This window comes from Lycorma delicatula, chromosome 12, assembly GCF_047948215.1.
Source record: "Lycorma delicatula isolate Av1 chromosome 12, ASM4794821v1, whole genome shotgun sequence".
NCBI lineage: Eukaryota > Metazoa > Arthropoda > Insecta > Hemiptera > Fulgoridae > Lycorma > Lycorma delicatula.
Genome location: NC_134466.1, coordinates 41,263,422 through 41,285,103, shown reverse-complemented (window position 1 = coordinate 41,285,103; position 21,682 = coordinate 41,263,422). Strand labels below are relative to the sequence as shown.

The following is a 21,682-nucleotide window of genomic DNA, read 5'->3' as shown; positions in this document are numbered from 1 at the left end:
TTTTAAAGAGGTTATAAGTTTTCATTTAGTTAAATAATTCTACATGTACTTTTTCATTTAAATCAGACTATTGAATGGTTAATTTTTAATAATGCTGGAAGATGGCAGCACCGTAACAATATTAAAAAGTTATCTCTTTAATCCGCCAGGTTTGCTAACTTGAATGTTCGTGATTGGTCAAGTTCCTTGTAGAATCATCATAGCAGTCTAGATTTGGTATTGGTGGTTGCCAGGTCCCGGAGCTGAACTCATTTGACTGTTAAGTTGTGGTCGTCTTGTTATGTCCTTTGTGCGGTGAGACGGTGTCTGGGATTCTTACGTTATCGAGTCTGTGCGTGAGTGGTGTTTCAGTGTATCAACAATTTGTTTAATAAATTATGGAAAATAGCAGTAATAGTGCAGCAGCCATTGAAAGTACTACTCAAAATCAGAATGATAGTGATTCGGGGTGTGGTTGTAGTAATATAACAATATCTGTGAACCCTACCACTGGGGGGCAGTTTGATTTGGCTGTGACAAAAAATGACACCATCGAAAACCTTAAAAAGTTAATATCGAAAAAATTAAAAGTGCCAAAAGAACGGATATGTCTGTTACATAGGGAAAGGTGAGTTCGTTTAGTTTTATTGTATACTTGGCGACCATTTTGATAAGCGTGTAGTGGCGTGTGTAGTATTGTAGGTTTGTTAGCGTCGAGTATCAGCTGTAGGCGATGGCGTAGGTTAACTTTGCCTGCCTGCCTACATTTGTATTTAAAAAAGTAATGAAAAACACCAACATGGCCCATTTATCAATTGATGAGTTGGCCTGTTCCTTAAATCGTTTTATTCCTACTGATTATGATTGGGTTTTTTTCTTACGTGGGGCAAACTAGAGATTATACGGGGTAAAGTAAAGTTTGTATTGTGCTACGTGACAAGCGTATGTTAGTTATTGGAGAATTTGTTACGTTATTAAAGATTTATGTTGCGTGAAATTTAATTTATTGGTATAAGATAATGATTTATAATTTTATTAGCATACTGCTATTCGCAATTTATTGAGATTTTTAAGAAGACTTTATGAGATATTTAAGAAAACTTGAATACGTAGGTTTATTAGATGTATTGTTCGTGAAACGCTCATTTTTTTCGTATTATTATTATTTTTTCATACTTAAAGTTTATGATTAAGTTTGGGATTATTTATTTTATTTAATGGGCATAAATAAATAATTGTTATAAATAAATCTTTGTAATGTTTTCCAAAGAAATATGTATATTTAAATACATCATTAACGGCCAATATTGTAAGATAAACATTTTTCATTATGTTTGTTTTTTAATGATTACTAACATGCAGTTGAATGGAAATAGTTTCAATTATCTGGTTTATTGAATATTGAAAGTTTTCATTGGCAAACAAGACAAAATTTTCATTGTTGTTGAGACATCATTTTTGTAACTCCTGAATTTTTGTCAGGACATTATAACTATTCATTTTATGTAAAAGCAGTTCACATACAAAGATTAATCAGAATTTTTCTTCGAATTTACAATATTATATAATTAAATTAATTTGTTACAGAGCTATGTTATTAATAGGATTTCTTCCATACTTCTGTCTGCTTTAAATTTGTGAAAACAAGTCAGGTGTTCATGTATATACTATTCATGAATAGATTCAACTTTATGGTGTTTTTCATGAAGTTCTTTTTGTTTAATACCATTTATAAATGTCCCAGGTCAATTGATTGAATTAGACCCAGTAAAACTAAGGTATTTTATTTTCCATGAACTTAAAAATTAATTATAATAAGCCTTGTTCAATTTAATTTTCAGTTCACATTAAGATTTGCAAATGTGTATTTTTTTTATAATTTTTTTTTAATGTAACTTAAAGAAGATGTTACATTGTCCATTTATTTAGATTTTTATTCTGTTTTGTTTATTTTGAGTAGTTAATGTTATTTCTTTAGTTTTCTGCAGTATTAAAAATGATATGTTATTTTCATAATTTTCCTACTGCATTTTGATTTTATGATTTAAATAAAAAGTTAAAATATTTTTGAACATTAATTTTTTCACATTATTATTATTAATGTATTTGTTTATTGTTACTATAAAATATTTATTGACAATTTAACAAAGTAATTTTATTCAAAATTAAAAATATTTTTTTCACTTAAAAAGTAAGTGTAAAAATTCCTGAAGTCCCATTCCATTATCACTGAAATCATTGAGCTGAGCTAGGTGGAATTTATATAAGGTGGTAAAATGTGTAGGTGGTATTATATAACCATGGAATCACAAAAAAAGTAATTTCATGAGTTTTGAGAGATCAGAAAATTCCCTTTGTTGAAGAGTCTATGGTGCTTGTGTAGGAGAGTATGTTGGTGTATTTATCCATTTGTGTTGTATTTAAATTGGGGTTTGTTTTTTTATATTTGAGATGTGTAAGAACTTATAATTTTTCAAAATGGCTTCTATATTGTAACAAATTTTTAAAATTAAAAATTTTTTTTTGTATTGTATATAGCTACAATGTAAAAATTGTACATTGGTAGTATGTAAAAAAATTCCAAACAAAAAAAAACCAGTAAATATGAAATTTAATGTAATATTATCAGTTTGTAATTTGAATTTTTAAGATATCTTTTCAGTAATTTTAACAGAATTGCGTGTAGGTAATTTATGGGGATTTTTCAGTAATTAAAGAGACAAATAGAAACATTGGAAAAACTATTTAATAGAATAAACTGAAACTGTCTGTGTGTTCAAGTTGGCACCCCTGATATAGAAAATTTCCATTGTTGTAACCTTCCTTATTTCAAAATGTTAGCACCACGAGAAATGTGCATATGAAAGAACATCATGTTGTATATGGTTTTTAATTTTCTGAATGTGTAAATGCAGCTGAAATTCACTCTCAGCTGAAATTCACTCTTTGATGTTAAAACAGTATGGTAAAAGGTGTATTAACCATGCAAAACAAGTACACAGATTTTCATTGTAGTGGAAAACTAGTGAAATTTTTAATGAATGTTTTGCATTAATGATCTTACTCGCAAGGATAAAGACATCAATTTGGGAAATTGCTTAATTTTTAGTGTATTGATATTGTGAATTCCGTTTGTGACCTGAATTATCATGTAATGTGTTCAAGGTTGGTTCCGAGACATTGAATCAAAATCACAATGACACCTGAATTCAAATTTATATGGAACTTTTTAGTAAAAAGTAGTGCTTTTTTTGATCACATAATATTCATAAGTTGTGATTGTGATGTGGAACTTGGATTCATCATTTTGAGGCCGAATACAAATGCTAGAGTATGGAATAGGAACATCTGAGTTTGTCAGCCAGGAAAATGTTTTTACCCAATTCATCAACTGCTAAAGTGATGTTAAGAGTGTTTGAGTTATAAAGGCCCAATTCATTGCAATTGTCCATAAGAACATTTATTCAATTGAAGATTATATGCCAGAAAATAAAGTAAAATATGCAATAAGTAGGAGACGGCCTGATTATTTCTCAAGAGATGTTATTTTTCTGTATAATGTCGTCTGGTCCCATACCATTTCAAAGACACAGGAAGCTTTACAAAAGTTGGTTTGAGAGGTGTTGCCACAGTCATCGCAAAGTTCTGGTCTTGCATTGTCAGATTTTTTTGTTTGTTTGGTCCTCTCAAATTGTTTTGCGTGGCAACAATGAGTAAGTCAAGAATTTGGCATGATATAAAGGTAAAAAAATTTTTACTACTTTAATAAGATAAATGAGATAAGTGCCAAAAATTTGAAATGTAGCAACTCTGTTGAAGGAAATTATTTCTTTTTGTTTTTATTTTTTTACTTTTTCCACTGTGTTTTTAGATAAAAATCAGTAAATTAGATATAAAATTAAAATAATTTGGTAAAATTTGAGTGACTAAAAAAGCCAATAATAATGAAACAACAAAATCTGTTAAGGATGAAGGGGGAATTATGTTTTTTTCATACTGAGAAAAGGGTAATGAGTTCTTCTCCTATTTTACTTTTCATAATTGTATCACACATGCATTTAGCAGTTAATTGAGGTTTGGGCATAGATCGTTTTAATTCACAGATTGTAATTGCATTTATATTTTATAATTTGGATTAAATAATTCGGCAGCCGTGACTTCAAAATAAAATATTTTATATATTTATGTTAGAGCTTGTTTTTTAATTAAATCACTAATAAGTATGCATTATCAAGTATTTTATTAGTTTGTTATGTATCTACTCTGTTTATTTTTAGGGTAATCCTGGCAATATATAATTTTTAAATTATGATAATTTTTTTGATTATGTAGTGTTTCGTTATGACAGAGAAATTTTAGTTTCTGTTTTTTCCCTCTTTTTAGTAATGTAATGACAGTGATCACTTTAACTTTATTCACAGTCATATCCAGTTTTTATTTATTCAGGCTTTGTGAAATTTGTATTATTTTTTTGTAAGTGAGCGTAATACTTTATTAGGCCTGTTATATATTATCTTTTGTAGATAATGAGCAAATTGTATGTTTGTTTGAGGGTGACACATTGAATATTAGTGGGTGGGACTGTTTACAATGATTCATTGTTTCATCACTTTGATGCCCTATAATTATTTTACTTTCATTCTATCAGTCCGGTAATCTTCCATCTTCCAACAAATTCTTATGTGAAAATTTAAATTTTTAGATTTTGTTTTCTACAAACAAATATAAACATTAAAATAATGTATTAACTATAAAACCTCTTAATATAAATATATAAACTAATCTTAATAGGAAATCCCAATTCTGGTTACTACTCTATTCTTCGATAGTGTTATGGCATTTTGCTAAAAAAACTGGTCCTTAAATTCTGTACTCACCTGTACATTATAGTTATTTAAACTGCTGAATCATACTTTCAAACCCACTCTCCCCACCCCGGTTCTATCATTCTAAAAAATACATAATTAAACAAAATAAATACCTAGTATTCTAGGTATCAATTGCAAGCAGTTGTTTAGAAGAACATATTTTTGTTCAATGAGGTTTATTCCCTTTTCTAGTTACTTTACGTGCAAATTTCTGTGCTCTGGTTCAGGGCAGTATATTTCATTTTATAGTGATATTTATAAGTGGTTTCAATTCCTGGCAGACATTTGGCAATTTTTATTGGTTACATCACCAATGAGTGGTGCATTTTGGTCCAAATTAATAGATAGTAGATTTTCCTGTCTATCCTGTACATGTTTATCACTATTGTTCGGTTAACAACACTTGTTTCTATAGTGGTTGAGTGAATTGGAAAAGTAAATAAAAATAAAAGTTATGTTTCTGTTTGATTACTTTTGTTTTCTTCTTTTTCAAATTTCATTACTTTTATTTTATTGTTATTTGTTGTCAGAGTTATTTCTTTTCTGGTTATGAATCTGTACCATTAAGTATTTCTTATATTATATTTTTGGTTTTTCCAAAAACAAAAATGACTTCACACAGTCTGGGTTTAAAAAATGCTATTGTAAAATTTTTATTTCTTTTACTGTTTAAATAAATTATTGATAAGAAAAGAGGATAGACCAAATCTTCCTTCCATTCCTTCCGTGCTGTAAAAAGTTTATTTGGAAATTTACAGAATTATCTGCAGCTGCAGCTCTCAGCAATCTGCAGGTGTGGTAGTGGTTCAGTCTTGAATCGAGAAAAAAAAATGGAAATTAGAGGTAACAGATAATTGATTGTTAATGAAATTGAGTGTAAATCGGATCTGGGAAACGAGGTTTTTATACAAAAAAAATCAGGTCTGGTAATCAGGATTTTTTCTCTTTTTTTTTCTTGTTTAGCGTTCAGTATTACTTCAGAGGATGAATGAGGATATATATGAGTGTAAATGAAGTGTAGTCTTGTACAGTCCCAGTTTGACCATTCCTGAGATGTGTGGTTAATTGAAACCCAACGACCAAAGAACACCCTGGTATCCACAATGTAGTATTCAAATCCGTATAAAAGTAACTAGCTTTACTAGGACTTGATCACTAGAACTTTCAACTTCCAAATCAGCTGATTTTGGAAGACGTGTTCACCATTAGACCAGCCTGGTGGGTTTGGTAATCAGGTCTGAAATGCGGTTGTTATACATACATCATTGGGTCGGCCATCACATCCAATCACTGACTAAAGAAATCAAACGGGTCTGGAATGTTATGATATGGTATTAGTACTATGGCAGTGCTTTGATAAAAATTTAGTGTGTTTTGGTATAGAATGACACCTTAATTAAATCTGTACATTTTCTGAACAAAAATTATGTTTATCTACAAATTTTCCAACTCCTTTTTGAATCGTTTTGAATTTTACGCCAAATTTAAAACAAATGTTAACATATTGAAGTTTTTGAAAAATTGAAGTGCAATTTTTTTTTTTTGAAGCCTTTATTTAATATTTATTTTATATTTAAAATATTGTTGTTGAAAAAAATGTTCTGCCCATTTGTACAAAGAGCTTGCAAAGTGCTGAAAACCTGCATCTTGATAAAAGAAAGAAATAATGTATACCGAAAATGTTAATCGTTACATTATTGGCCTTGAGTTAAGGCTATCTGGATTGTGGGAGTATTTATTATGTGTTATACATAAAAATGTTTTGCTAATTTTCTTGACATTTCAAATTCCACACGAGAATTAATTTTAATATAAGAATGACTTATAGCTGTATTTTTTAATTATTATTAACAATGAGCCTAGTACAGCTCCTTCCATCATGCACTTTTAATCGACCCTCCAGCTCACGATATATACATTCCTTGTAACTTAAGTCATTCTGTGTTAAGTCGTATTAAATTATTGTACTGTCTTGGAAGTTGTTGGTGTAGTCATAATGAAGTTATTGTTTGTTATCTTTGCGTTAGGGGAGTGTTATCATTAATAGATGTATAACTCATGTCATCTGATGATTATCCAATATGTCTTTTTGATTTATAACTACTGTTAACAGTGCATCACACTCTACTTTATCATTTACATTATGTAACATTGTATCGCGGAAGTTTAAACTACCACAATAATTGAAAAATTTCAAAATTCTTGATATCAGTTAAGACTTTGTAAAATCTTTATCTATTTATCTTCCTATTACTTTTTATTTTTGTGGATAGTCTTACAAACTCCCTTCTTTAATTTTCGATTCATATATATGATGATTTCTGGTTTTCTTGGTTTTTTTTTTAAATGGATTTTCATGTTAGGTTAGTTTTCAAAACTGTTATTATTGGGGTTCCCCATAAGAACTTCTTACTTTCAGTCTGGTCCGTGTATTATACATTATGGTAAAACTTGAATGCGCTTTATTTTACTGTGTTAATCAAAAATTTGTTTTATTTTTATGTCCTTTATAGGTGAATTATCGATTGAATTTTGGTTATTTTTTAAAGTTATATACCAGTTGAATTTGAACTGAAACCTTTTCAAATCAAAAAATAACAACTGCAACTTCTTTTTGTATAAAATATAAAAGTTGTACATTCAGGTAAATATTTAAAATTAATTAAATTGTAATTAAATTAAGAATGAATGGATGCATAGGATTTCAAGATCATTTGGATGTAATTGAACAGTTATTTTGTCTTAAGCCACAAGTTATAAATGTGGTGAAGCAAAAGTTTTTCTTATTGTAAACTTAGTTCAGACCTTTCTTAGAAATGTGGAGAAAAAGTTATTTTTTCCAGCATGCATATTGATCTAATTGGTATAAAAAGTTCGTCTTGAAAATTTTCATTTCTTATTTGGATAGAGGTATCCTGATCTTATGTGGTATTTTTTGAGCATCTAGTCAATTTGATCTTTTGTAAAAAAAAAAAAACACACTTCCACCTGGTTATTTAAAGAAAAAGTACAATTTGAAAATTAAAGAGACTTCCTGTACGAAATAATAAAAAAAGTATTGTTATTTACAATCTGTAAAATGGGTATACATGTGTGTTTTTGAATTTTGAGAATTTTCTCCTTTTTTTTTTTAAATCTCTTAAACATTTTAATAGTCTAATCCTTATTTATAATGGAGTTGACAAAACATTTTTTTTTTTTTAATTTGGTTATTTAGGTGTCTAATATTTGTTGCTTATAGCTTTTATATATTTTATTTATATTTTATATATACATTTATAGTAAATATTAATTTAATATTATTTTTTAATTCATTGAAGTTGTTTTCTATTTAAATATTTTAATTTTAAAAAGCCGATTTTTATTTAAAAATCACATGAAAATGGTTTAGTTGTTGGGAAATATTGCGAATGTTGTTTAAGAACTTTCACTTACATTTCACTTTCACTCTCACTATTACATTTCTTTTTTTTTTTTATTTCACTTCTCTGTTGGCTTTCCTACCGACTAAATTAAATTATCCTGTTTTTTATTTTTATTATATTTTAATTTGTGAATTGTTTTATTTTGGAAAGTTAATTTATATGTAACATGAACAATTTATTATGTCAACATTTCATTCTCAACTGATTCACTCTTCATTTATATATATTTTTAGCGCGCGCGCGCGCACACACACACACACACAGAGAGAGAGAGAGCTTAAAAGTATATAATAACATAGTGTGTGCGCGTGCATAATAACATTACACAATAGAGAGGTCTGTGTTAAATTGTTTTACACTGTCTGTCAGATTCGTTCTTATGGGTCTGACGCGTGTATTACATCTGAATACAAGAGTTGATTATTCGAAAATTACCTGTATTCAAAGTTACTTTACTTTCTTTGAGAGTAATGGTGCTAATTATACAGCCAATATCTGTAGTGAATAAATTGAGAGTGTTAGCGCTAAGTACTGTTGTACTAATGTACAACAGTGCTTATTGGTCGTTTTGGAAGGCAACACGAAACAACTTCGCTTCTTATTTTTCCTCCCTAATAAGCCTGGCATATGATGCTTGTAATTCTTGAATGTCATTTTCTGGAATGGCTTGTGATTTATGTTTGGTTGTCTACAACCATTGCGGTATATGCGATCTACACAGCATCTTACGTACTTTCTTGTTTAATCTCCGGGACCTCCGTTAGGTATTGCTTCAGAGGACGAGATGAACGATTTGTAGCGTGTGTGAAAATGCCACGCCCGACTGGGATTCGAACCTGGGACCTCCGGATGAAAGGCCAAGACGCTACCACTCGCGCCACAGAGGCCGGTAGCATCTTATATACTAAAAAAACCGTGCTGAATACCTATTTCCAGTCCGTGTGGGCGTTCTATTGGCTGATTTTTTTTTATTCTGCTCAGAATGACCCATAGATATGTCATCATGCGTCATCGGATCCTAAACTTGAGTCTTCTCTGAGAATTTCTCAAAAAAATCCTTTTTTATTTCTTGATTGAGGAACTGTCAGAGGTAATAACTCGCAGGAAGATCACGTTGAAGGTCTGTAGAAGGTCTGGACGGACTGGAAATAGGTGTTGAGCACGCATTTTATTTGTGTTTGAAAGGAAATAGAAAATCAAAGGAGTGAGGGAGGTGAGACGTGTTGTCAGTTGATTTGGTTTTTAGCCGATTTTTTTTAAATGTGTAACATTACTTTGTAATAATTACGCTTCGGAGCAGCAAGGAGCCACTGAAGTGTATCTATTTTTTGTCATCAACTCATACGGCCATTGGTGATAAATAAATATAAATCTTGTTTGTTACTAATAAAAATGTTCCCGCTTGTTCGGAACGATTAGGTTGTAAGTGGATGCAATTTTCCATTCGTAATCAGGAAAAAATATTTAAAGGATATTTTGTATTATAGGACAGCTCGGGTTCTTACTTGTAAATATATGACGACGTTTATCTGTATCTTTTTGTTATATTTTTAGTATCGTTTTGTAAAGAGGGAACGTTATAAGAACAGAGTTTAGTTTGTTGACCTGCGCTGTAGTCATTAATCTTATTTGTATAAGGGTGGGGGGCGCATAACAGAAAAGACCCGGCAAAGATAAGCTTCGTCGAAAAAGTGGCACGGCAAGAAATTAATTAGCTATTTATGTGAATTTCTCTGGTACCATAAAGTAGAAGTACAGGGTCGGAATCCGTTCCAGTCCATTCTGGAAGACATTGCCGCCTTTTGGCATGTACAGTAAAGTTATTAAATATCACTTTCTTACTATAATGTACTTTTTGCAAATACGTGATAAAAAAACAAAAATATTTTTAATTTTTTAATAGATGAGTTAATTAATTATAATAATTATTCATTATTATTATTATTATAAATAATATAATAAATATCACAAAAATTCATTGATAAAAAGCTATAGCAGGAAAAGCCTTTTTCGATTATATTAGTGTGAAAGGGTTAAAGATTTTAAGCTTGAAAATGTCAGTAAAGTATTGTCGTTGTCAGATTTAGCAATGTGTTTTGTTTAGCAGGTAAAAATATATCTATATATTTAATTTTAAGTTTCTAGAACACTAAATAAAATATATATATATATTTTTGGGTTCTTTCCATTAAAAAAATAAATTTGTGTTTTTTTTAATTTATTGTTTTAATCGTCTAGGTTAAGTCAAATGTGTTATCCGAATTTTAACTTCATTATTTCATTGAGAAATAATATTTTGGCGCGAACTGTAGATAAAATAACTGACAATTATGCATTCTTTATAGTGGTGCCTGTTATGTGCACTTTAAACGATATTGAAATCTGGCAACCCTGTATTTATCGCCGTTCTTTTTTTTATTCTTGTATAGTATTATTGTATTGTGTATTAGATATCTGTTTTGCTTCCAAGGTTGTCGGTCTGTGCGTGTTTTGTCTGCTTTCACCAAAAGAAAATTTGGAATTCTGATTTCTCTACGTTCCTTTCTGAATGTACTTTTAGTTTACGCTTTGTTTATTACGTATTTTAAAGTTGTAAATAGGGAAGTGGTTTATGGAAGGATATAGATAAATAGAAAATATTTTATTTACGTATAAAATTATTAATGGATTATTAATGGCTGTGATCCGTTATATAATTTTAATTAAATACGGTAATATGAAAATGTTTAGATTTGAAAGTTAAAATTTAATTAAGAAACGATTTCAAATCTAATAATATTCTTAGTATAATATTTTTTATTTTTATTAATCTGTTTGCAAATCTAGTTTGTTAAGATCATTTCTATTGCAATTATTAGCTTATACTTGTTTATCTAATTTATATATATTTAGATTATATAATTCCTAATTTTTGTCAGATTTCTTGTAAATTTTATTCTTCGATATGTGATCCTTACTAGAAATTACCTAAGCGTTTATTTAATACTCTTGTCAGTCTTTCTTATGTAATTGTCAGTCGTAGAAAGTAATTTTATAGTTAATGCCTGTTTGAATAGAATGAAAGTGCCACTTTTTGTCGGGCTGAAGTCACTTCTGGGTATATTTGGCATGCTAATGTAAAAAATTGTAATCGTAACGGTGCAGAAGGCAGAAAAAAGGCTTAACTTTTCTCTACTTTTATTGTTAATATATCTTGATTGAAGTTTCTTGTTATTCATATGAATGGCTGTCATTTTTTGGGGTGATTTTTTTTTTCTTGTTAAGGTCCCAACGTTAAGGTTGTAGCACTGACATTTCCGAAATTTTCTAGGAAAATATTTTTTTGAAAAGTATCTAAAAGATTTCATTTAAACCATTATATAACTTCGCCGTTTTTAAACTAATTTTGTAGAAATCATCTCGTACTGTTACTCATTTTAGTATCTCTTCCCGCCATTTTACGGCGGTATTATTTAAATTGCGGGATTTATTTAAAAAATAATATTTTGCTAGATGCGTAACCTCAAATCAATGAGTGGGTATGTTACTACTTGCTATAAAATGGCGGGAATCGATATAACAAGTAACTTGTAGTGTAATTAATTAACAGAAGATATAATTGGCTAGGCAGATTCTGACTGATTTAATTCGACAACACACACACACACAACACCCACACACACACACACAACACACACACACACACACACACAACACACACACACATACACACACAAAAATGATTACTTATAAATTAACCAATTTGTTTAAAAATTATATTAATTATTTTGGTGGGCAAAAAGATTATGTCCTGTAGAATTTAAAAAAAGCCGATCCTATTGCTTCCCGATCTAGAAGTCGTGAGAGAAATGACGTTACAAAGATTGATGATATAGTTGTACAGTCTGTTTCAGAATGAATATCGGGGTTTTAAAGTTCTGTAATATTTATTAAGTACATTGGTAAGTTATACATGATATGAAAGAGCAATTCAGTTTTTCCTACAAGTGTTCAATATGAACCCTTTTCATCACACGGCACACATCCAGTCGATAGGAGTGTTCATCCCATACTTTAATCAGGAAGTCTGGAGTAATCGATGTAACAACTGCGTCAGTGACAACAGTTAAGTTTCGAAACATACAGTCACAGGTGGCTCAGGAACTGGAATAATTTCACTGTTAGGTACAGGCCTGATTGCAGATTGCAATTAAGAATATTTGCTGTATGTTTAGATTTTTTAGAAATTACAGCCACACTTGTTAAACAAAAGTAACAATCTGTTACATGATCCTTTGGTTCACGCCAAACCATAGGTACATCAAATGCCAAAGCCTTCCGTTAACCTTTCAGCCATCCTCTTAAATATACAGATCAATTAGTGCATACTATATATGAGAAGCCCACGTCTTATCCTGATCACCAATTTTACACAAAGTACAAATAATAAGCTTTTTTTTTTGTAAACTCACCACATACATAACAAAAAGGCATCCACATCATTTACACAATTTCAAAACATGGCACTGCACTGTTAACAAACTTAAGACAGCAATAAGACTGAACAAAATTAATTCATTCCTAAATCCAGTGCTTAATACAAACGCAGCTTAGTTTTCAGCTACATGTTTTGACCTGCACAAATATGATTAATCTTGGCCATGAAGCCCGTTCACCTTTCAGTATTAGATATGATTAATATGTGACTATGATATGATTTAATTCTTTGTCTAGTATTCTTTATTTATAGCTTATAAATTATTTTAACAAATTTAAACAATAAAAAATGAGCTAACAAAATACAATGTAGGAGTGTAAAATGCTATACAGTAAAAAATGAAAAAAAAAAATCCTTTAATTAAAAGTTATTCAAAAATGGTGGCTGATAGAAAGAATCTGGGTTCATATTCGTTTTCAGCGAAACAAAAAAAAACTAATTAAAATCATGTATCGCATGTTAGGAAACAAAAATTTTGTTTATCAGTGTTATTTATGAATGTATGTGAAACTTGAGAAATATTCCGTAGCATTAAAACCCCGATATTCATTTTGAAACACTGTATTTTACAGTAAATAAAATTTGATTACAATGCTGTCAAACTATAACAATGTAAGATAATAAACTGCTGTAGGTCGTTTCGAAAAAATTGGCAAGTTAGATATGGTTATAACCAATCAGCTCCCATAAATTTGGGTTTGAAGTAGAGGGTATTTTTTTATTATTCTGTTTTACCCGTTTATTTGTGACAAAAGATTTTCATGATCCGATCTTTTAAATTCTTGATCTTTTAATTGTTCTTGATCTTTTTAATTGTTCATGAACTTTTATTGTTCTTTTTTTTTTAAATATGTAGCTCAATAAAGTTTCTGTTTCGTGTAATTTCTTTCCTGTCGTAATCAATGTAATGATGTGATAGCCATATTTTGTTTTTTGTTTTTGCAATAATTTGTGTGTATTATATTATGAATGGTTTGAATTTAGCCTTCTGCAGTATGAAAATAGATTTTTTAACCCTCTTTTTTTGTTATTTCTCTTTTATATCTTGAGTACTTTCATTGTTACCAACTTAACGTAACGCTACAAGAATAATATCCTAGTCTTGTTAAATTGGTACTCTTTTTATGGTAATTAAAATTTCTTATCAACTATTTTGATTGTTTTGTAATCATTTTTATTAAATAAATAAATTACTAAATGTTTTATTTATTTAAATATATCTTGTGAAAGCAGTTTGAAATATTGAACCTATTTTCTTCCATTTTGATTATACTATGATAAATAAATCGTCATTGTAAGGATTAATGATAGGTTTTTTCTTTAAATTCTTTTGCTAAACTACGTAATTTCACTACCGAATTTATCTATTAAAAATATGTAAGAAACTACAAAAGTAATTCCTTTTATATCATGTTTTTCAATTGTTAGTATATTTAAAGACGCTGTTTTAATAATGTATTGATTAATTTTTTAGTCGTCATTTTTTATTTTTTCATTTGGTGTTTTCCGACCCAATGGCATTTCAGTTAAAATATATATAACCAGTCTGTTCGTTTTTATATGTTGAATAAGATAATGTGTGGAAAAATAAAGAAAAACAAGAACTCCTATTATTATGTTGCGGATGAATCAATGTATTTATAAAATAAATTAAATATTTGTAAAAAGTCTGATTGATAAATATGTGAAAAATATTTTGTACCATGTGGGGTGATTTAGGTCAATTATGCCGAACAAAATGAATAGGCGCTTTGTTTTTTAAGCAACACTCCACGGCAATTATTTTAAATACTGTAATATATATAAAACTTTTTCTGACTCATACAGTTATATTGGAAAGGTTATTTATTAGGTAGTTAACGAGAATATTCTAGAATTTTTGTTTGTGATCTTCATTAATAGATGATGTTAGGTTAAACAAATATTAGTAATGATAAATAACTATAATAAAATAATAGTGGATAGATAACAGAATACTGTCGGGGGACATTAAATAAGACTATGCCCCAGGTTTTTAATTGTGTTTATGAAGCGAGTTATTATGCTTCAAATCCATTGGTAAAGATCAACAGATCATAAATTATTTAGCGTATTTTAGGTGTTAATAAAAAAAATAAAACATTGTACTTAATGCGTGTTTTGTGTTGATCAGGGAATTTCAAACATTTTGTTTATAACAGTTATTAATTTAAAATAATTTCCACGCGAGCCCTTTTTGTGGAACGTAAAATTTCTAGATGATATTCAATTTCACGCCGCCCCATTTCGAAGAATATTTTGTGTTATTACATTAATTACACCTTCGATTCTTCTTTTTAGTTCATCGATGTTGACAACCTTTGTTCCATACACCCTGTCTTTGTCAAACCCTGAAAGAAAAAACCCTTTTCGGCAGCCGGAAGGTGGATGTAGATTTCACTGTGCTAAGTAGGGGATAAAAAAGATTTTTAAAATACGTTAATGATTGCGCGTGAAAAAAGTTTCATTTGTTTAGCATACGACAAGCTCCATCTTACAATTCCAGCAATATTTGATCATCCCTTCCCGTAAGAATTGGTGTATCAAAAATTGTTTCAGACAAAAGTTTTAGGTAATGTTTAAAGAACTAACGACCACTTTAAACAGATTCGATACTGTACCTATTAAGGGAGATATGATTTCTTTTGTCTTAAAAATCCCATTTTTTCCCCATCCTGGGCCAATGGTTGGTGTTATCAAAAACTTTTACTTAGATAAATTTTAGGCCCTTATCCAAAGAATAATAGGGACTTTAAATGAATTCGATATTTTACTTAATAAGAAAGTTATAGCGATATTTTCTTTTTTCGAAAAAGTTTTTATTTCCACCCCCATGATTCGATTTTGCCCATTAACGAACTCGACCTAGATTTTGGGTCGTTATATTTCATGTATCAATTTGAAAGTGATTAACGGAAAATTACAGCAGTTATCGTTTCCACAAGAAAGTGAAATATATATATAAACTTTTGAATCGACGGTGGTTTTGGGGTCTGGAGGATGTGAAACGCGAAGATATGTCGAAATTTTCCGGAAGTCGAATCATGGTACACATTACAAAATCGAGTGGCGTAACGTTGGGGATCAAGACGGCAGAGAATCGGTCCGTCACGACCGATCCAACATTGAAGAAACTGTTCATGCAGGTTGTCTCTGACATATAAACCCCAGAGTGGTGGTGCGTCATCTTGTTGGAAGTAATCGTTGAGTTGCCGATGTTTAATTTGTGGTATTGTATACTCCTGTAACATGTCTAGATAACTAGCGCTAGAACCGTTGGTTAGACGAAGAAGAATGGTTCGATCATTTCATAAGTAGTCAACGCTCACCGAAAATGTTAATTTTCGGGCTGTCATGTTGCGTTTGTCGAACGGCTTGACAAGAAACACGGAAGGTATCTTCGTCAGAGAAGATTACTTGTTTTTAAAAACGCATTATCTTCGTTTTACTTTATCAATAATGTCCGCGGTAAAATTGCAACGGCGTGGTTTATAGTCATCTTCAATTGCAAGCGCCGTCTGAATTTTTTATGCGTGAAGTTTTAGGCGCTTGTGTAGAAATTTCACATTGTAGATTGCAGTATTCCCAGTTCTACACTCGGAAGACGAGTCGATTTACCCAGGTTTCTCTTACTCGATGCACAACTTCCTCGGAGAGGGAGATCTACCAGCACCTTTTTTATTTTTTTAGTACTACACTTCCTTAAACTGTTGATAGCATTGTTTAATAAAATTTTTATCACGGCCATATTTAAACGAAAACGTCTACGAACAATAATAACACGCTTTCATGAAACCATAGTACGCATGCTTCTTTCTCCTGCGGGGTAGCCGTTGCTCTACTGACGATCCCCCCTTACGTTACATCGCGCCGGTGTCTATTCAAGGTAATCAGTAACTAGTACCTGCACTAATGTTTAAAAAAAATTACGCGCCCTACATTGCTTTGTTCATTTGTTATTAATCCCTAAAATGCGCCGAATAATTTATATTTACCCTCTATATTGTAGTCTAGTATAGTGTGTTTTTACTTTTTTAAGCTTTTGTTGAGAGTTTATCAGTGCGATTTACTACATTATACATTTTATTTATTTATTTATCTTTGCGTGTTTTATACATACGAGGTATGGTTATTAAATGACGTGCCTAATGCTGCTACAGAACTGCGCATGCGCCAAATTCGTACGACCGACACCTGTGTAGCGTGAAGCCTTTTCTTTCGATGTTTCCACTCCAGTTTCGTTAGACATATTCTGGCCGTGGCCTTCGTTTGAATAACATCTGGTGTTTTGTTTTGCCGAAAAAATTATAAGTGTTTATTAGAGCAAAGAATTGTCGTGAAATTTCATATGGGACTTGGAAAAACCGGTACTGGATCTTTTATTAAAAAAAGTATAAGGCAATGAATGTTTATCACGTGCACAAGGTTTTGAGTAGTTTAAGCGTTTCCAATATGGCCGAAAAGACGTTGAAGATGATGTTAGCCCGGATCGCCTTTCCACGTCAAAAAAGGATAAAAATATTGAAAAAATTGGTAATCTGACCCGATCTGACCGTCGGTTAACTATTCTTATCAAGGTACTTGCTCAATTCCGTGAAAATGTAAGTAAAAACCGACGAATTGTGGAAGAAGAAATCATGGGTTTTTCATCAGGACAACACACCGGCTCACACTTCATTGTCAAGATGTTTCTAGCCGAGTATAACATCCCAGTGTTAGACCATCCGCCTTATTCGCCTGACCTGGCACCATGTGACTTTTATCTGTTCTACAAGGTCAAATCTGCATTAAAAGGAACAAGATTTCAGACCGTTGCTGTGAAAGCAACGAGACCGAAAAGCTGTGAAAGAAAAAGCGGTGCGCGTCATGAAAGAGCTCACAGAAGAAGATGTCCAGCACCCACCAGGTTGGTCTAGTGGTGAACGCGTCTTCCCAAATCAACTGATTTGGAAGTCGAGAGTTTCAGCGTTCAATTCCTAGTAAAGTCAGTTATTTTTACACGGATTTGAACACTATATCGTGGATACCGGTGTTCTTTGGCGGTTGGGTTTCAATTAACCACACATCTCAGGAATGGTCGAACTGAGACTGTACAAGACTACACTTCATTTACACTCATACATATCATTCTCATTCATCCTCTGAAGTATTATCTGAACGGTAGTTACCGGAGGCTAAAACAGGAAAAAGAAGCACTGTTTCGAATAATGGAAATTCGCATGGAGCGTTGTATGGATACAGGAGGGGGTATATTGAATGGGATAATAACTAAATATATGTAGATTTAAAATAAAATATTTTACAGCATATTCGTTAATTTATAGCCACACCTCATATAAATTCAGAAAACATTGTAGTAGCTTTAACATGACTTGAATCTGATTTTTTAAACGGTTTCTTCTTGAGTTTTATTTGGGATTTTAAAGCCAGATTTCGTCTTTGTTATTTGGTGTAGTACCGAATAATTATAAGCCAATAATTCAAAATTAGGCCTAGCGTTCTACTATTAGATTCTATTAATAAATTTGTCTTTAGTTTTAAAACTCTCTTGAATTAAATTTTTTATGAAATCAAATAGTCAGCTTAGTAAACGTTTTCTGACTTATCGTATTGATATGCTACTGCCCTTTACTCTGCAAAATAATATACCGTATTTAATCGAATATAAGACCTCTCGATTAATCTTGAAATTAACGTAAAAGCACAGTTGTAGCAATCTTCCCGGTCAAAGCATGTCTGTCGAGAGTTCATGATCTGCTGGTGGAATTTTTTAACGTTGTTTCGTAATGTTAAATATTTCATAAGTTTTTACGGGTTTCGTTTGTTTAATAGATTTTATCCTGTATAAAATTGCATTTAATAGTGTATTATGTTTGAATGTTAGCTTTTGTAATTAATGTGCAATGAAATAATAATAATAGTAGTAGTAGTAATAAAATAATGTTATAATAGTCCTTGAAATTTGATGACAGCTGTTCCAGGGTCTGGTTCGACCTGCCCCTTCTAAACTCACAATTATATTCGTACACGTCATAACCGTCATCATCTGCTATTATTGTACTGTAATTAAAAAAGAAAAATATCGACCGTATTGTTAGGTTGGTACAGTTTCTTAGAAATTGGTGTATTATTATGATTATTAATAATGGGATATTTTAGTAGTACTGCATTTATATATGATTTTCTTCTCTTTAGGTAGATTTCTAAGAAAGCTACCTATTGTAATGGGTACCATGATTCGACTTCCGGAAAATTTCCGAAACCAGATCCCAAAACCACAGTCAGCTCAAAAGTATATATATATATATATATATTTCACTTTCGTGGACACGATAACTGCCGTAATTTTGCGCCAATCACTTTCAAATTGATACATAAAATATAACGACCCAACATCTCGGTCGAGGTTGTTAATGGGAAAATTGGACCATGGGTCTGGAAACGGGGGCGAGTTTTGGAAAAAACAAAAAAAATCACTATAACTTTCGTATTAAGTAAATTATCGAATTCGTTTAAAGTTCCTACTATTCTTTGGACAAGGCCCTAAAACTTATGTAAGTAAAGTGTTTTGATATCACCAACCATTGGCCTATGGGTGGGAAAAATGGGATTTCGAAGACAAAAGAAATCATACCTCCCTTAATAGGCACAGTATCGAATCTGTTTAAAGTGGTCGTTAGTTCTTTAAACATTACCTAAAACTTTTGTCTGAAACAATTTTTGATATGACTAACCCTTACGGCAAGGGATGATCAAAATGTTGCTGGAATTGTAAACGGATGGGCTGGTATGCTAAATATGTGAAACTTTTTTTTACATACAGGCATTATCGTATTGAGTAAATTTGAAGTTTTTTTTAACATTAAGGTGGACATTTTTTTTATCACCCTACTTAGCACCGATGAAATCTACCTCCGCTTTCCGGCGTGCCGAAAGGGATTTTTTTTTATTTGCAAATCTCTGTGTTAAATACTTTTTGCAGTATCTACGACCCACAAAAAGTAAAAAAAAAACAATATTTTGCGAACCCCCATCCCAGTGAAACCTTTTATTTTTCTGTTTAGCCTCCGGAACCACCGTAAATTATTATTTCAGAGGGATGAATAAGGATGATATGTATGAATGTAAACGCAGTGTAGTCTTGTACAGTCTCAGGTCGACCATTCCTGAGATGTGTGGTTAATTGAAACCCAACCACCAAAGAACACCGGTATCCACGATCTCGTATTCAAATCCGAGTAAAAATAACTGACTGTACTAGGACTTGAACGCTGGAACTCCGACTTCCAAATCAGCGGAATTTGGGAAGACGCGTTCACCACTAGACCAACCCGTTGGGTTAATCCAATGAAACCTATTTAAAATTATTTAACTGCGTTGAGAGCGACGGGTATGAACATATATATGTATGATGTGTACAAACAGCAATTTATTGGTTCCAACTTTGACACGCACGTGCTTTTAGTGATTTGGTCTGCTTGCATAATATTCGGTGTCAGAGCATCACGTTCGAACGTTATGTTTGAACACGTCGTGTTCTCAGCAGTATAAAATGCTTAATGGATTGCAGAACGTCGGTTTAGTTTCGAATGCGAAGCGTGCGTCTGGTTCTTCGTACCTTTATTTAAGTTTTTAAGAGCGTAGTTTCATTGAAAATAATAATTGTAGTAATGTGAAATATTTATAATAATAATTTTGTAGGCTAATTTCGCGACCCCTCCTCCCCTTCAGGTTGAGAAAAGCTGGTTTAGAGATACATACGCGTACGTTAAGTTGTATTTTTGTTAACTTGACAAAATTTATTATTTTTGTCACAAATTAAAAATGGCGTTGATTCGTTTGTATTATTTTCAATTACTAATTTTTTTTATTATTATTTATTACAAAACATGCTGGTCAAAGTTTGCTTCACTCGTTTTTCTTATTAACCTGGATCCCCGCTCCGTTCATTATCCTTATGCTTGTGAGAAAAATACTGATAAATAACTATTAAAAGGCTGTTCAATTTATAAAAACGATCGGTGTATTGTAATTTCTTCAGAGCAACAGTAAGGTCAGCAAAGGACTCCAAAATTTGACTGGTGTGAAATATGCGGGTGTTAGAATAATCGATCCCGCATCTTAAAAATAGTAATTATAGGGTTTAATTTGTCCTTCGTACAGGTAAAAAAATATTTTGCATGGTTCCTAGCGGCACCCTACAAACACAATGAGAAGGTGACCGTACTTCGTTTCTTTTTTTTTTATTTCATGGTCAAGTAACCGAAGGAAGCAGCCTGTCGCGTACCATACAGAGTAACATGGTTGTCTTTGTTGGCCGCCGTGTCTGTAAAGCTGTACTTCTCGATAACCGAAAAAAATATCGTAACAGATAGACTTTTTTATTGTAGAAAATTTAATTTTGAATACTGTAAGTGGTCTCCGAATTCGATTTGGCCAACGGTTTGCGTTAGTAAAGGTGAATATCAACAGGTAACATAGTCGATTGTTATCGCAAGCCATTAAAACCGTTACTACTTCGAAACTGTGAAATATTTCATAACGGCAATAGTCCTATATTCTTTCCAGGTATAAAAACTACCTTCAAGTTGGAATTTCAGTTAATCGGTTGAGTAGTTTTTGTCTGAAAAAAGGAACAGACTCGCAGACCATTAGATTTTTATATGCAAAGCGAGTCAAAAGTAATGAAACCCAACAACTTTAAAACCGTTTCAGATAGAATATTGTAATTCCATTTTACGAGGAACAGAATTTTAACCCCTCCTTGAGGGTTGCCCAGACGTTGTAACTAAAATATCTTACACCTTAACACCCTTTGTGCGATATATAATTTAAAAGGTCTCTTTAAGGCAAGACAGATTTTGTCTGTACCCAAAATGGCGGCGAGATAAAGTTTGGATTTTGTAAAAAATTAT

General features: G+C 31.4%; 1 protein-coding gene across 2 annotated transcripts in view; it reads left to right on the top strand.

The window, feature by feature from the left end:
• Positions 1 to 219: 219 nt before the first annotated feature.
• The window catches only part of LOC142332742 (midnolin-A-like), a 175,154-nt gene continuing 153,691 nt past the window's right edge, over positions 220 to 21,682 (top strand). For both annotated transcript variants that reach the window (XM_075379354.1, XM_075379353.1), the window contains exon 1: positions 220 to 607. In XM_075379354.1, coding sequence (XP_075235469.1) covers positions 378 to 607 — 230 coding nt within the window. In that variant the 5' untranslated portion in view covers positions 220 to 377. The remainder of the gene's footprint in view (positions 608 to 21,682) is intronic.